Source organism: Psammomys obesus, unplaced genomic scaffold (assembly GCF_907164565.1).
Source record: "Psammomys obesus unplaced genomic scaffold, mPsaObe1.curated_primary_1811, whole genome shotgun sequence".
Classification (NCBI taxonomy): domain Eukaryota; kingdom Metazoa; phylum Chordata; class Mammalia; order Rodentia; family Muridae; genus Psammomys; species Psammomys obesus.
The window spans coordinates 405,850-423,918 of record NW_026596129.1 but is presented as its reverse complement, the minus strand read 5'-3'; the positions used below and the strand labels follow the sequence as shown (position 1 = coordinate 423,918).

Sequence of the window (18,069 nt, the reverse complement as noted above, 5' to 3'; positions counted from 1 at the left end):
ATGTCATCTATTTTACTGATATTCAGAGATACCTAAACATACACTAAGGAAAGAAGGAAAATTACAATACGACACATTAGATGATCTCATTCACCTAAAATGTTATGCATGCACTTGTGATCTCAAAACTCAAGAGGCTGAGGAAGAAAGATTGCAAGTTTGAGGTCACCCTGGGCAGCACATTGAGATCCTGTTTCAAAGAAACAAAGGAAGAACAACAACAACAAACAACAAATATACACCTAAAATGACAACATCATAGCTATTACTAAAAAATTTTAGGCTATTAAATATCAATTGATTCGTGTGGCATTAAATACTCAAAAGAGTTTTTTGGGCTGCTGAGGTGGCTCTGCAGGTAAATGTGCTTATAACACAAGCCTGACAACCTGAGTTTGATCCCTAGAACACATGGTGGGAAGAGAAAATTGACTCCTGAATATTTTCCTCTGTGCCATGGCACAAAAAGCATTGTGTCCACACCTACGTTTACAATAAGAGTAATTAATAAATAAAAGTAATTAATAAACAGTTATATAAACCCAGTTATTTTTTTATTACATTCTGTGTATCTACAAACTACTCATGTGTCCATAAATACGTGTAATTAAGATAAACTTGAATTGGGAATTGTGACACACACTTATAATCCTAGCATTTAGAAATGTAACACAGGAGGATGCATTTGAATACATCCTGAGTGAGACACTATCTCAAAATGGAAAAGATGAAATTTCATTTTGTATCTTTTAAAAATATTTATTTTTAAAATTATACTTACGAAGCAAGGGTTAGGTGGTAGTGTACACATGTGAATATGGGAATCCACAGAGGAAAGAAAGCATTGGATCTTTTGGAGATTGATTTAAAGGCAGTTGCGAGTCAGCTAATATGAGTGCTGGAAACCAGACTCAAGCACTCTGCAAGAACAGCATGTGCTCTTATAGCTGCTAAGCCACCTCTCCATTTCTTTTGTCTTTTTTTTTTTTTAAGTATACCTGTGCTTTATCCTATATAACTGCCTACTTGGGTACTGATACCTTACTTTAAAAAAAAAAAAGATTTATTTTTAAGTGTGTATAAGCATCCATGGACACTAGACGTTAGATCCTCAGTGAGCTACAGTTACAGTTTGGTGTAAACCACCTAACATGGGTGCTGGGAACCAAACTTGGGTCCTCCAATAAGAGGTATAGGTGGTCTTAACTGCTGAACCATCTCGAGTCCAGTGTTGGAGTTATGTTTTTGTGCACTGTGTATTCGTATGCCAATTTGAGCATAGGCTGGACCATGGCATCGTCATTTTTATGAAGCATCTCCTGTCTCAATGTTTAGTAAACATTGTTCTCCATTATCTTCTGATTGGTTTTAATAAAAAGCTGATGGCCAATAAGCTTTTGGCAGGATTAAGAGGTCTTCCAGGCAGAGGGACTGGAAGTCTGGGAAAGAAAGGAGAGAGGCAGAGTTTGCCAGCTAGACATGGTTGAAGGAACAGGTGCCAGGATAAGACTAAAAGGGACAGGTACAGGCCGTGTGGCTGGGATGTAGGCCAGGCCAGTATTGCCAGGTTTAAATAACTCAGAATCTGCCCAGTTTAGTGTCACAAATTAATAATAAATATAACAAGTTTCTGTGTCATTATTTGGGAGGTGGAGTGGGCATAGAAAGTCCTTACTGATACAGCTCAGTGATAACTTATTTTAAAAGTTTTACTTATTTAGAATGGCTGCACATGTGTATACCCATGTGTACACATACAAAAGTGAGAGGTAGCAGGTAGTGTCTTCTGCTATTGTTCCCCAGCTTATTTTATTATTTTAAGGAATTTATTATGTTATGTGTATATGTGTATATATATGCATCATGGATGTGCAGGTGCCCAAGAAGGCCAGAAGAAGATGACCAACATCTTGGTTCTGGAGCCACCGTTGGTTCTGAGCTGCTGCAGATGCTGGGAATCGAACCAGGTCCTTTGCAAGAGCAAAAAGCATGCTTAAACACTGAGTATTTTATCCAGCTCCCCTACCTTATTTTTTTGAGAAAGGGTCCTTTTCTCACCAAACTTGAACCTCATATACTGACTAGATTGGTTGGCCAGAGAACCCCTGGGTTCCTCTTGTTTCTATCTCTGCCACATCTGTTTGCTTGTTGAAACATGGTGTCAGTGAACAGAACTCAGATTCCCATGTGTGCACAGGAAGCACTTCACCCCATGATCCATCTTTCCAGCCCCTATTTTCAAAGTTTTCTTCAAGTGTTTTTCAAATTGACTGGTCACTTAAATTTATTTATTTATTTACTTACTTACGATGGGATCACAAGTGCTGGGTTATAGGCATGCATCACCAAGCCCAACATGATTTTTTAAAATTTACTGCTGCATCGACAACACAACAGCTATCTCTTCCCACCCCAACTCCAAGTTTTCAGTACTGAACTCAGCAATTCATAAGTGTATCAGCCTACAGATGATCATTAAAACCCTTTTTGGCCATGAACTATTTCTGCTTTCTGGATTCCTCAGGAAATGGTTTGAAATATATAAAATAAAATATACAAACAGAGATTTATGACTTTTTAAAAACTTATACCAGAATAAAATGTGATTCATTAATCAGATCCAGAGGTAGATCAGAGGTATCAAAGGTAGATCAGAGGCTATCAAAGGTAGAAACAGTAATGAAGATATGACATTTCAAATATCTACAATAAACATAGTGTAATCTGAAAAGATTTTAATTCTGGTGCTAGTCACATACTTTCCTGGTACTAGAGATCAAATCCAGGGCCTTAACCATGCTAAATATGTGCTCTACCACTGAGCTACATGCCAAAGCTAGACCTAGTCCCAATAGTACATTGAATGATTTATTATCTACAACTGTCAGTGAATAAATATGAAATGTTTTTCCCATCAAAGGTCACAAATCCTTGAATTGTTGAACTAAGAGTCAAAGCCCTTAATCTAGAAATCTAAAAAGATCTAATTTTTTTTGTTTTTATACAAAGTCTCTCTTTGTAGTCTTAGCTGTCTCAGAATTTGCTACATATAGACCAGGTCAGCCTTGCCTCTGCCTCCCAAGTTGCTGCTGGGATTAAAGGAAGGCCTGCGCCACCATGCTTGGCATATTGGCATAATGTTTTTTTTTTTTTAAGTTTTTAATTGTTGTACCTATATAAATTTACATTTTTATAAATAAAAATAAAGAGCTCTGCTTGGTGGGGTGATGTCTACCTGTAATCCTTGCACATGGGAAGTGCAAGAGGATCAGAAATTCAAGGTTACCCTGAGCTATATAGGTTGTTTGAGATCAGTCTGATACATGACACGCAGTCTTAAAAAAAAAAAAAAGTCAAAAAGCTTAATGATAGTCAGGAGCAGTGAGGCATGCCTGTAATCCCAGCACTTGAGGAGGCAGAGGCAGGTGGATCTCTGTGAGTTCTAGGTCAGCCTGGTATACAACGTAAGTCCAGGACAGCCAGGGATACAGAGAAACTCTGTCTTGAAAAACAACAACAAACTAAAAACAAACAAACAAAAAACAACCCCAAAGCTTAAAAATATCACATTTCTGTTTGTTTTGTATTAATCTGGAAAAATATGTAAGGAATATTATACAAGTACTTCTAAGCTACATTAACATTTTTAACAAGGTAGTATCACTTGAAAACACACTTTCAGGGCTAGAGATGTCTCAGGGGCTAAGAGCACTAGCTTCCCTTTCAGAGAACCCAGATTCAATTCCCAGAACACACATGGCAACTTCAAATGTCTGTTACTATAGTCCCAGGAGCTCTTCTGAAGCTACCTTCTCATCTGAAGGAGCCAAACCTGTACACTGTGTATAGAGATATACATGCAGGTAAAACACCCATACACTTAAAAAATAAGTAACTATTAAAAACACAAAAGATACACTGTCAACTGTACTAACTACTTAGATTTTATAATTTTAATAATTCCCATAGTCTTACAAGCCTACAAAAAAAATCATTAGATTTATTTATCTTGGAATTTAAAAGAACAAAAACCAAACTGTCACAACTTGCAGACATTTGTCTAATTTTTTTGCCAAGTATAATTCCAAAAACAGCAAAAAATATTAGAGCAAATTAGTCCCTTAATATGCTCTAATACCTTCTGCTGTTTACAAAAACACAAAACCTAGAAACACATGGAAATTTATATTTTAAAATTACTAAATATGTGTAGGAAAAATTAGAATACAACACATCAAAGCGATGTCAATACATACCCCAAGCAATATATTTTTCTCCTTAGTAATTTCGTATACTAAATCTGTTCATTTATAAAGGACATCTCTTTCATTGGTGCAAACTAATGAAGATTTAGGATTATTAGGAATTGGACACAGATGAACAACTTTCAATGACTAGGCAAGTAAACATAAGGAACACTAGTCTATATTGTTCAAATCATTTATAAAAATAAATCAGATATGGTCCCAAGATGGGGGAGAATACTCAGTTGTTATTAGAAGCTCCACACAGCCAAAAAATATTTTAAGATTTTCAAAATTGACTCACATGAAGAAAATTAAGATCATGCTGCAAAAGTATTAAGTCCATGGTTTAGTAGAAATATGCAGGGTTACAAAGCAGACAGGGAGTAAGTTTAGATACAGATGCCATTTTTTTGGTAGAAAGATTTTACAAACAGAAAGAAAACATTTTCTTAGTTAACAGGACCACAGGGTGTAGACAAACCAAATGTCAATCCTTGTTTCTATCTAATCCATTCTCAGTCAAGACGCTGGTTAGGCTTCTGTTATAAAAATATTTCCATAGCAAAAGGAGACACAAATGAACAAGGTTTGCAAAGATCAATACAACCATACTTTAAAAAAATGAGAAAGTATTTGCATATAGCAGCATCCTACAAATTTGCCAAGCACTGTAGAATATATATAGTACAGTGTATGTACAGCACAAACCTTGCAGGAATGTGTCCTGATCAACTTTAGCAGACTGTCTGGCTGCCTTGGGGAGACAGGGAAATTAATATTAACTATGTGTTGGGGTTTAGCTGGATTGTTTCTGGATTCTATAGAAGGCGGTTGACATGAATATACAAATCGACATCACATGTGTGGGTCAAAAGTACTCATGAGTAAGGTATAGGTGCTGGGAAAACAGAAATCCAGAATGACACTTCCTTTACTATCAAAGTCTTGTTCAAAAAAAAAGTAAAGCCAGGTATGGTGACACATACTTCTAACCAAGCACTTGGGAAGTAGAGGTAGAATGATTAGTAATTTACGACTAGCCTCAACTACACAGTGATTTTGAGGGTAGCCTAGGTTATATGAGTGTCTCAAAAATCAAAATAAACAAACAATTGGGCATAGTGGTTCTCACCAGTAATCCTAGCACTTGGGAGGCAGAGGGAAAAAGATTGCTTAAAGTTATAAGGCAGCCAGTGCTACACAGCAAAACTCTGTCTCAAAAATAAAAACAGACACACATTTAAAAAAAATAAAAAGACCAGGCTGGGGATGGCTCAGAAGAGTACTGGCTCTTCTCCCAAAGGTCCTGAGTTCAATTCCCAGCAAACACATGGTGGCTCACAACTATCGTAATGAGATCTGGTGCCCTCTTTTGGCATGCAGGTGTACATGCAGACAGAACACTGTATACATAATAAACAAACAAATAAATCCTAAAAAAGAAAAAAAGGTAATGACATTAGGTTTTCCTTAAAAAACAAAAACAAAAGAACATCAGTAAGGGTTTAAGGGCTGCAAGTATGGGTTAGTGGTAATATATTTTCCAAGAATAAAAAAAAAAATCAAGAACTAGGTATCATTTAGTAGTACCACAGATAGCTTCTGCTCCAGTGAGTGCATGCTTTGGATCACCTCAGAGGCTTGCACTTTTGAGCATTATTATAATAGAGAATAAACTATGTTAGAAGGAGAAACCTTGTCATACTTAGTGTCTACCAGTTTCCTAGAGCAAAAGTGTAGAGGAGAGAGGTTCTATAAGGAGATCTATAATGGGAGCTCTGGAAGCCCAATAGATGGAATGAGAAGGTGAAAGAGGTTGGCCTAAGAGAAGTTCGAAGATCCCCCTCCAGAACAAAGTCAGTGAAGAAATGGGGAAGGATGGATGGATAGGGTACTGTTTGTTGCTTCTGAGGGTAAAAGTAGTATTTTAGAGTATGATGTAGCTTGTTAAGGAAAGCTGAACCTGACTGGTGTACCTGGTTTATAGCTGCCTGAACTACATGCCTGAAAACACAAGGGCTCCCACCCACAGGCCCTAGCTTGTGACACACACCAGCCCATCTCTATGTACTGAACCAGCCCCACATATTCTCTCCTGCCTCAGCTATCAGGCACTCTGGTCTACCCTTAACACTCATCTTTTCCTACTGATGATTTCTCTTGGCCGCAGCTAAAGTTTCCTTATTGTTCAGGTGTTGACTGCCATTTAAGAAAAAGAAAACTAAACTGGTCTCTGCCTCAATCCCACAAATCTAACATTTTATGTGCTCCCTTAATGGCAGATACTTTTCACAGTCATAGTTGTCAACTCCTTGGAAAATCACAGCCCATTTACCCATCTGTACCTACATTATGCCAGGGTAAGGACAGTCCCCAGTAGCTAGCACAGTTACTCCACACAACAGATGCTCAGTCAGTCAGAGGTTATATGAATAAAGTATTGCTATATATACTACAACAGTCATAGAAAAAGGAAGCAGCAGCAACTTGGCCCCAAAAATCTTACAGGATATGCAAATTAAAACAGGAAGGAGGCAGAAGGTCCAGCATCTGAGGGATACTCTCCATCCAAGCATCCAAAAGAGCTACCACAACTTAGAATGGTCCAAAATAAAAGTAGTCCATTTTTCTTCAAGATTCATATAGGAACTGGCTAAAATTTCCCTTATCATGTAAAATGTCTTGCCTGAAATGCCCTGTTCACATGAGATCGTATTTTATGAAATGGAAGCTTCCAAAGTTTGGTTTTTAGTGCTAACTGCTAAAAACAACTTCCTCTTAGCCCAACTACACTCTAATCTCTAAAAATAGTACTGTAGTCATAAATCTGTGTGTTTTTCTATTTATAGTTTCCCCCCTAAAAGTCTACAACCAAATGGCTACTCCTCTCTTTAGCAATATTTTGAATAACTTAAAATGTATATATCCTTTAACCTAGCAAGTTCCACTTCCAGAACTTTATCATACAGATAAACTTCCCTCTTACCTAAGTAGTATCTATAGGAAAGAATGTATAGCATCAACATTTTGGGTGGATAGGGTCTTGCTATGTAGCTCTGATTGTCTGGAACTCAATATATAGAGCAGGCTGGCCTCAAATTTGCAATGATCGTATTGCCTCTGTCTCCCAAGTATTGGAATATAGGTATGTGTCTCCATAATGAGCTAGGATAAATGAAATTAGAAATACAAATACCCATTAATAGTAAACCCGTCAATAAATAACTATAAAATATCTTATGGTTCAGTTAAAAGATATATTCCCTCCCAAAAAAGATATATTCCCACACACTCTTATGTGTAAACAGATACAAAATACATAAAACCACACATGCATAAATATTCAGAGTAAGGCACTAGATCAGTCAAATTAACAGCCACTAGGACAATGGTTTAGCAAAAGACAGGGATGAAGGAGGAAAATGGGAATTAGTGTTCAATGAGCATAAAACTGCAGCTTTATAAAAGAAAAGGGCTCTGGATGAGGATGGCAATAAAAGATGTACAACAATCCAAACACACCAAATGGCATGATAACTATTTTAATATATCCAAGTTAAAATGGTAACTTTTATGTGTATTTTGACTAAAACAAATTTAATATATGCTGAGTTTGTAGTACATGTCTGCAAATCCAGGTACTTTGGAAAGGCTGAGGCAGGAAGATAGTTTAAGGCCAACCTGGGAACTTAGTGAAACCTTGTCTCAAAATATACTTAAAATTTTAAGATTCACTGGCTTTATGTTATGTGTATGAATGTTTTACCTGTATGTATGTATGTGTGCCAATATGTCTGGTACCCACAGAGATGAAAATAGGGATTCCCAGGAATCAGAATTGTTGATGGTTATGGGTGCTGGGAACTAAATCTGGGTGGGTCCTTTGCAAGAACAAACACATGCTCTTAATTTCTAAGCCATCTCTCCAGCCTCTTAAAACTCATTCATTCATTAATAAACACAGTATTCTGCCTGCCTGCACGCATATCAGAAGAAGGTGCCAGATCTCACTATAGATGGTTGCTGGGAATTGAACTTAGGGCCTTTGGAAGAACAGCCAGTGCTCTTAACCTCTCAGCCATCTCTCCAGCCCCAAATCACAGTTTTTAAAAAGAGCTAGAACCCTTACAGCTTTGGCTGGCTTGGAATTTGCTACATAAACTGGCCTCAAGTTCTTCCTGCCTTTGCCTCACAAGTGCCAGGACTAAAGGTCTGTGCCACTACATTTAGCTTTTTGAGAAATTTAACACACATTCTTCTAGACTCTTAACATTTTACCAAAACCCTGCTTTTGTAGAGATCTGCTGTGTTCAAGTCCTGTGGAAGCACTGTAGCCAACAACCATCAAGTCAAGGAGAAAATGTCACTTCTAGGCCTCAGTACTGGCCCTGGCTCAAAGCAGGTGAACGAATAAATGTTGAATAACAAGGCCACCATCAAGCTTCCCAAATTTCAGGAAATAAGAAAACCCCACAACTTTATAGAGAAAATAGGGTAAAGTTTACGAAATACTTAACCTAAAGAAGACAGCATTTGATTAATTTGAAAACTGAATGACTAAGAGAAAACCAAACATACAATAGAAATCCTCCCACTCTAACGTGAATTACAAAAACCAGTATTTGGGAAAACACAGGGCAATCTTAAGGGGAAGATAGGTAATAGAATACATGTAACATGAAACCAGAAAGAAGGGGGGGGGCAGCAGGACAAGGCAGGGGAACAGGAAAAGGAATGGAAAAGAATGTGCAACAGAACACAGTATATGTGAAAATACCTTAATAAAACCATCACTTTGTAAGATAATTTTTAAAAACTACCTAAGGGCTGAACAGACATAAAGAAACATCATTAGCTAAGCCTAATGACCCCTTAACACAAACACACACACAAACACATAAATATAATTTTAAAAAAGTAATTTAAAAACGAAAAGAATGTAGACAAACAGAAACTTACAGTGCATTAAATGTGTATTTATCATAAATACAGCCTTTTCAAAAAGAAAATGAAAGTGAATATTGACTAACTCTTAATAGAAAGAAATTCTTTCTTAAATTAATTTTGTGTTTGTCTGCATGTATGTTTATGTACCATGTGTATATCTGATGCCTATGGGGGCCAGGAGAGGCACTGGATCCCCTGGAACAGGAGTTATATATACACAGTTGTGAGTTCTAGGAACTGAAACCAGGTCCTTTGCAAGAACAGCAAGTGTTCTTTTGTTCTTAACCACTAAACCTCCAGCCTCTAGAAAACACTTTCTAAAGCAAACAAAACAAAACCCAAGATTGTTTTTTACTGTGCCCATGTTAAAATCTTTAATATATTAAGAGAGGTATTCAGTTCAGTGGATCTAGAAAGTACAAGGCCCTGGCTTCTTACAGATACACTTAAAAAAAGTATCTTGGGGGCTCTTGGAGGACCTATGTTTGGTTTTCAGCACTCATGTGAGGTGGCTTACAACTGTCCATAACTGTATCTCCAAGAGGATCTATGTCTGGCCTCTGCAGGTACCTGAACTCACGTGTACTCTTTCCCCCTTAATGTGTGTGCTCCACAGATACATAAAGATACACACAGAATTAAATAAAAAATCCTGATGGAATAATGAATACAGACTATGAACACAAAATTTACATAGGCCAGATACGAATGGCCAATTATTCCTGAGGGTCAGCCTCAGTAATAACAAAAAGGACTGATTTAATAAATAGATATCTAATTATGAAGTCTCAAGAATTTTGAGAGCCATATGGAAAGATGATGTGCCAATACCTACCAGTACCTCCAAGTCTAGGCATTCTTCAAAATGACTGGCTCACGAAGAAGTTCTACTTTAAAGTTTTATAGTTTTCTTTTCTTGAAACAGGGTCTTGCTATGTAGCCCTGGCGTGGAACTCAGCTGTGTAAACTAGTCTGGTCTCAAACTCACAAAGATCCATCTACCTGCCTCTGTTCCAAGTGCTGTGTATCACCATGGCTGGCAATTTTTTAAAAGAAGAAAAGATATGATTTACTTTTCTACCATCCTTTCTACATTTCTTTGGAGAAACATGTATAGTGTCATTACTGTCTTTTTCCTAAAGACATTCGTAAATGGAGAAAAAGACTATAAAAAACACAAACCGCTCCAGCCCAACATCTACCAGAAGAAACTCCTATTACATTTAGTTGCAGAATTCCCAAGACAAAGCACTACCACAGACAAAGCACTAATCCTATAACTCCCAACAGCATAAATATGTGAAGCACAAACAACAGTCAGCCAGGTCTGGAGCATACCTCATCACAGTAAGGAGAATGACAACTGAAGCCACAGGATCAGGATCAGAAACATACCTTGGACCTAGGAGCATTGCTATGGTCTTCATGTCCTTCTATTCTCCTCCACCCCAAACTTACTCCCTAAGATAAATAGGGTGTGTGTGTGTGTGTGTGTGTGTGTGTGTGTGTGTGTGTGTGTGTAATAGCTTCATGAGGAAAACACTAGGGACACAGAAAATGCTACTGGGGGGGGGGTCTCAGCTGGAATCACAATGCAGCATGTGTGACATCAACATTTTCTTTTGTAGAAAATGGGAAAACTTAAGTGAAATTATCTGTTTTTATCACACAGAAATCCAGGTAACAAACTATCAACTGTGAAATAACCACTGATAAAAAACAAAAAACAAAAAACAAAAACAAAAACAACCTTGAGAGGTTTGAGCCTGATAAAGGATGAGAAATTACAGAACAATTTACTCTTACAAAACATAAGTCCACACAATGGTACCGCAGTAGTTCACCAGGCAGCAGATCTGTCACCTAAATGTCAGGTCTACAATGACTTGGCTTTCCAGCTTTTCCAAAAGCACTTATTCTGCACTAGAATCCTAAGAGCTGCACATGTGTCTGGGTGCACTCCATCAGAGTTGAGCAAGCAAACACCACTAACCATAGGCTCCATTGTTCTGTGACACTTTCAGAAGGGTACCTTTCTAGGGAACTACATACCAGTTCCTGTATCTGAAGATGCAGCACACTACTGTTTGCTACCATTAACCAGTAAGTCATTTAGCCCAAACCAAAGCAAAGAAGCATCATGCTGAAAACCAATAGGTAAGAGAAGCAGCACAGGTGAAGAGCTCAGGATAAGCACTCTCCTGCTTCAAGGTGAACTGAAGCTGCAGATCACCAGTTCCAGCTCTAATCTGACACCCACCCCCCAGATCACATTTGTGGCTACCAAGTACCTCTACCCAAATTGAACTGACCTTTCAGGGCTCAGGGAAGTGACTTTTTTTTATTATATGGCACAGTTTGGCACAGTTATGTTTTTTGCTTTGGGGTACTTTTCATATTGTCCAAGAATAGTATATCTTTTTTTCATTTTTTTAAAAACAGATGGCCAAACCAGGACATATACTAAAAAAAAAAAAGGAAGGTTACTTACCTGAGCCCTAACATCCCAGCTACCATGGAATCCTGTTGGAGCTGGTCTACAGAAGCAAGGTGTATTCTGGGGAGTCACATGTCACATCAAAGCAGGAACTGGTGAGTCTGTATTTTTATGGAGCCTAAAACAAAGAAAATTGTAAGTTGAAAGTCCCCATTGAACTGCACCTTTTTCCCAAGGCTTTTTGGGACATTCTGAAGATAAACACAGACAAAGTACTATGTTATTTCCCAGCTCATCTAGTTAGAAGCAAAGAATAAACGGCAAATTACTGCCACATGACACAAAATGCTAAAATATAAACAAGATTTATGCTTGTTAGAATCAACACTATCAAAGGTCTTGACACTTCTGGGAGATACTTTGAAACTACAATGCATACCATAAGTGGTGATTTCCAGTTAAGTATTTCTTCCACCACATCATACAGGAAAAGGATAGAATGTGTCCAAGAGTATATGTGACACCAAAAACAAAACAAAACAAAAAACCCATCACCTCCAAAGGAACACACCAAATCCAGAAGCAAAGTCTCTCTTCTGCTTCCAGCAGTCAATGCTGCAAGGAACTGCTCTAACACCACACAAACGCGTTTTCACCTTGAGATAAAAGACAAAAAGCACCAGGAGAGCCAAAGCCATCATCCAAACTGTAGAAGTCCATCTCTAACCAATTACTTTAAGCTTTTCAAACCAAATCTCAATGTCTGTAACACATTGAGTTGATGGTTCTTTTGACTTTTTTGTTGTGGTTTTTCTTTAAATTTTTTTTTTTTAGATTTTATTTTTATTTTATGTGTATGAGCATTTGCTTGAATGCATGTCTGTGTACTACCTGCATGCAGTGCCTGCTGAGGCCAGAAGAGGCCACAGGATCCCCTGGGACTGGAATTATAGATCACTGTGAGCCTCTATGAAGGTAGTAGAAATTGAACCTAGGTTCTCCGGAAGCTGAGCCAGTGCTCTTAACCAATGAGCCATCTCTCTAGCCTTGCTTTTTGAGGCAGTACTGTTATGTAGTTCAGGCTGTCCTCAAACTCAGATCTTTTTAGCCTCTCTTGTTTTTGAACACATGCTCAAGTAAGGCCTTTGCCTTTAAGCTAACCATCCTTTCTTTCTTTGTTAAAGCCTAAACTGCCCCAAATTAGCTAATTTCAGACACCTGACTATCCCAGCAATCACACTTTTATCTTTACACTAAAAGAAGAACTTATAAAAGACTATTATAGTCACTCATGGGGTCAAATCCAGAGGAAGGGCAACAGCAAACAGGTCGTTGGTAGCTGTATGCCAGTTGCCTAAATGATGCCTACCGTTATTCTTAAGGCTCAGTAAAACCTCTTAATTCCTACAATTTCCTTAAATCATAGAATCAAGTCACAGAACACTTTGAAATCCCAAAGTTAGTTATTTTTTGGATACCCGCCTAATAAAAATCAAACCAGTACCTTGCAAAGCCACAACTTCTCAGGACCACAGTTTTACCCACCTGCAATTTTATTGTTTTTGGTTTTTTTTTTCTGTAGTGTTGTAACTGAAGTCAATGCTTTGTACATATGAAGTAAATGCACTACTACTGGTTGAGCCATATATCTTTACCCCTTATTTCATCGAGAGCTGAACTAAGCTTTATTCTAAGCTCTTAGAATATTCTTATTCTTCATGAGAAAAAAAAGCTAAAAATGAGTACAGTTAGGTGAAAATTATATTAAAATGCTCATTGTATAATACCTCCAGCTCTTAGGAAAGGAAGATAAGCACACTTTTACTAAGGTTTGACCAGTAACAAGAGTACAGACATCCACAGTACCAGCAAAGAGCTCCACTAGGTGCGCAGACATTCACATGCTGGCAGAGCACCCAGAAGGAAAAAAAAAAAGCCAAGGTTTACTCTGGTTATATTGCCCCTTTAACATGAGAGTAGATATGTCTGCCTTCTGAGTCTTGCTACCACTCAGTCACCCACACACTCTATTTCCCATGAAAGTTGTCTAATCAACTGTTTAAGCCATCAAACACAAATCAAACTTTCAAAAGAAAACATTCCTTGGAAGAGAAAAGCAGAAGAGAATTGTGGACAGCAAAAGAGCACACATACCTTCTGTATTAAGCAAGCCCCAGGAGGGAGCCACTGACATTGGTCCTCCCTGAAATGATGATAGGTGTGGTGCTCTGATTGGACAACAGAGTGACTACAAAAGGCTGTGATGGGCACTGAGGACAACGTCCTTCCCTTGGAAGGACAATAGTGTTTTCTACCCAACAAAAAGATTTGTTTCTGTCAGCTACATGGCCTGGTCTTCACAGATGTTACCAGAGCAGGTGATAAAAATTCTGCCACACTACCTGAAATTCTCCAGTCTAGACGGTGCGTAAAACACTGGTTACTACAAATGTCCATGATTTATGCTTCCCAGACGTAGCTCAGACAGCCTAGTGGTAAACTGCTCTTAGTCAATTAAAAGATTCTCACTGAGTGGCCTGTTTTTGTGGGACTCCTATCAGAAGGATTGGGGGCTCTTTCTGACATGTTTCCCTGCTTTTGAGACCCCTTTCTTCTTACTCAGCTGCCTTAATATGAGGGGAGGTGCCCAGTCTTATTGCAACTAGTGATATGCCATGTTTGGTTGATATCCCTGGGAAGCCTGCTCTTTTCTGAAGGGAAAGAGAAGAGTAGTGTGGACGGTGGAGAAAGAGGGAGAGGAGGAGGAAGGGAATACTGTGATTGGGATGTAATATATGACACAATAACTTATAAAGGATTCCCACTAACAGTTACCTTTAGAAAAGGTAACAGGTTCTCGGATACATCATTCACCATGCAAACTAACAAGTTTACCACTGCTGTTCTGTATTCTAGGTTAAAAAAAAACGAAAAACAAAAAACAAAAAACAAAAACAAACAAAACCTTCTCAGGAGTGCCTGGGTAGAGTTGGGGCACTGGCACATGGGACTTGGCCAGTTTTTCTTTCAAACTCCATAGCTTTGCCTCCCTGTCCCCAGCAGATTAGGCTTCATAGAAGCAGATCAGGCAGAGGAAACAACTCTATCTGGAAAATACAAACACAGTTGCAAAAACGTATCATAATGTTCCAAAATCTTTGTGGTACCCCAGATGTACCTCAGGATTCAAACAGCACAATAGACAGAGTAGAAGGCTAGGGATGCGGGATAATTGCCTAGCATGCAATGAGGTCCCAGATTTGACCACTACAACAATAACAAGAGACAGAGAAGAAATTTTTAGAGTACAATTGCCTACATGATGCTTTCTTAAGTGAAACAGGGACCTGCTACTGGATTTTTAAAAGCATTCGAGACACATTCTTGTGGAAAGGAAATAGGAATATGTGATAGATCAATACTAGCAAGAAAACCACAGTTTCTTCAAATTCTTAGGACACTGTAACTTCAGATATCACCAGGTACTTTGAAATGAAAGGTATTCTCGAAGTTGCTAACCTGTTTAGAGAGAACTATGGATACAACAAATAGCATGTTGCACAATGTGAAACCAAGTCAAGATTCCAACTCTGAGCTCAGGCTCAGAAGAAAAGCCCTTGGAATCTTTGACAAGCAAAAGGCACGGGTGTTTTTATCAAAGCAAATGCACTGTGTATCAAACACTTGGCTGCCCTGCCACGAATGGGTCGTCTGCATCAACTCATTGTAAATCATTTGTACTTCTAAACAGTTTGGATTCTTCAAGGTGCTGATATGCCCAAGTCAAAAAATAAAGCAAGTCTTTCCTAGGTTTTCTGAGCAATGGTTTGAAGTTAAACAAACAGAAAACCAAAAGTCCATAAATAAATGTATTGTTCCAAATCCTTGGTGCAAATTCCTTAAGGACCTAAATAATCCAGACTTTATCTTTTTTATAGAGATCTGACATATTTCAACGGACCCAAGAAGTTAGCTTAATCATGTTATTAATTGAAACTGCTAAGATTCACATGACAATTCCAACCACAAACCCAAAATTCTCCTCTACAATAATTACCTATTAGTGCAATTTTACTACCCAAATTGGCTTGATTTGCATAGTATAACAGAATACCTAGAACTTGTGAGAGTCGAAAAACATCTTAGCCACTTAGCAATATAAATTAGTCCATTCTGCTTCATGATCACCATCAACCACCCTGTATTTGATCCTACTGTCTCACTGTTTGGGGTAATGATTCCAAACACTGGAGACAACATGCAAATGGTTCAACAGAGCCCATTTGTGTTCTTGGAAAAATAGCCAGAAGCACATATCTGCCTGACCATGAGTCAGGAATATCAATTTTGTGGTAGAGCCCATTTTTTTTCATGATCAACCCACACCCGAACACAAGGAACTAGCAGAGTTATCTCCTAGCAAGCTTTGCTCTGCGGGACTCCATACTAAGCAATGTCATACGGGGTCTTTCTTGTGAGAGCAATATTTTTAGATTCCATGATGACTTTAAATCTTTAGTGTAAAACCTCGGAAACATTGTCACTGCCACATAAAAGTCACCTGTGTTTTATTTTAAGTGATTCAGCCATAACCAAACTAAAAAGAGAATGAACTTTCAGAGATAATCGACAGGAGTCACAGCGATGCGATGAACTCTCCCCATCTGGTACAGGCGATCCTGGGCGCTCCAGGACGAAGAGAGCCCGTTACATACAACGTCCCATTCCACTTATGTAACTGAATGATCGCTGGCGAAGAGGGGGAGGGGGAGAGATGGTGGGAAGACGCTCATATTCCGAAGCCACAGTACAACATCCTCAAAGAATCAGAGCACCCTGAGGGCATGGTCTCACGGAAGAGCTTCAGGTACTGAGGAACGCACAGTCCCTTGCCACGGTTCCTGATGAGAACTACAACCATCTCTTTATGATGAGTTGCGGGACCAAGAACATAATGTCTAGTCCTTTTTGTGGGTGGACAATACCCCCACCTACTTGTTCCTGCCGAACGGGGGAATGGAGCTGGTTGACCGACTCGGTTGCAGTGGGGACAAAAAGTCATGGAATGGGTGAGGATGAGGGAGCAAATCCCCGGAGAAGGGGGTAAGCGCTCAGGAGCCCTTGTGGCGCACTCTCCCAACGGGAGGTGGACTGCGCACGCGCGCCAATATGTGTGCGTCGGGGTTGGGGGGAAGCGAGTAACGGGAGAGGGGGCGCGCGAAGAAGAGAGGACAGCGCGATCCAGGGACAGGCCGGAACCGCGGGCGCGCGACGGTGCCGCGGCTCTAAGCCCCAAGAAGGACAGGAGCGCGCGCAGCCCCAACTGGCGAAGCCCAAATGACAAGGGCGCCTGCACGGCCGGGGCCCAGGATGCGCACAGATGGGGCGGGCATGGGAGGGCGTCATTCGAGGTGGCTCCAGCGAGATCGTGCTGAGGAAGGTCGCTCCCGACTGCGGGTGACTAGTGGAGGAGAAAGCCACCACCGGCAGCAGAGGGAGGGGGAGGGTAGAGAGGAGGGACGCCATCCGCCAGCCGTGTCGCCCGACCCTGCGGGCCCCTCCCGCGCCACGTCCCGCCCCTACCCCCCGCCCCCCGGCAAGGGTCCCCGCCCGCGGCTTTGGCGGTCCCACTCACAGTCTCTCCTCCTCGCCTCCTCCTCCTCCTCCTCCGCTAGGCGCGGTGGCGGCGGCGGCGGTGGCGGCGGCGGCCATTTTCCGGACGGCTTTTACCACAGCCCTCTCTCCGAGAGGAGGGAGCGCGCGCGCAGCCGATGCCGGGACCCCGCACGGCCGACGTCGCGCCCCGCCCTCCCGGCCAGTCTGAGCGCTGCTGCACCTGCGCGCCCGTGCCCCACCTCCTGCTCTTTGTCGAGCCTGTGCTCCATTGGCTTTGGAGCCCAGGCTAGGGCGGAGCCTTAGCGGTGACGCCCTCAATTGGCAGGAGTTCCTGTCTGTTTAGGCGAGGGAAAAGGGGGCGGACCCCATTTAGCTGTGGATTGGTGGTAGTCGACTGTCATTTGGCGAAAAGAGGCGGCTAGGGCACAGAGGGGCTGGCTTTGTGGGCGGCTTTTGAATGCTAAGGATTAATGGGGCCCTTGTGGATGCTGGCGCTTAAGAAAGCCTAGGCCCTTGGCGCCTATTAGAGCCGCCCGGCCTAGCAGTTGACCATCTATCCGCCAGCCCATTGGGTACACTGCAATAAGCATTTAAGTGCGCAGCATTTTCTTAGTATCATCATTTTCAGTAGAAGCAGCAAAGTTGCCTGCTGAGCCTGATGTTGTTCCAAGCCAAGGGACTTGTTTTAAAGGGCCTACCTATTGTATTATTCCACTTAATTGCTAGGTGTCCCACTCTTAGGACTGACATATCGATATATCAAACTCTGATATTTGCAGACTCCTATGGTGGGAAGATGGCGCATGCTAAGTCCATATGAGA

General features: G+C 40.4%; 1 protein-coding gene across 1 annotated transcript in view; it reads right to left on the bottom strand.

Annotated features, from left to right (window-relative positions):
• The window catches only part of Mecp2 (methyl-CpG binding protein 2), a 65,515-nt gene extending 48,112 nt beyond the window's left edge, over positions 1 to 17,403 (bottom strand). Inside the window, exon 1 of the mRNA XM_055591791.1 lies at positions 17,267 to 17,403. Coding sequence (XP_055447766.1) covers positions 17,267 to 17,343 — 77 coding nt within the window. The 5' untranslated portion in view covers positions 17,344 to 17,403. The remainder of the gene's footprint in view (positions 1 to 17,266) is intronic.
• Between the last annotated feature and the right edge of the window lie 666 nt (positions 17,404 to 18,069).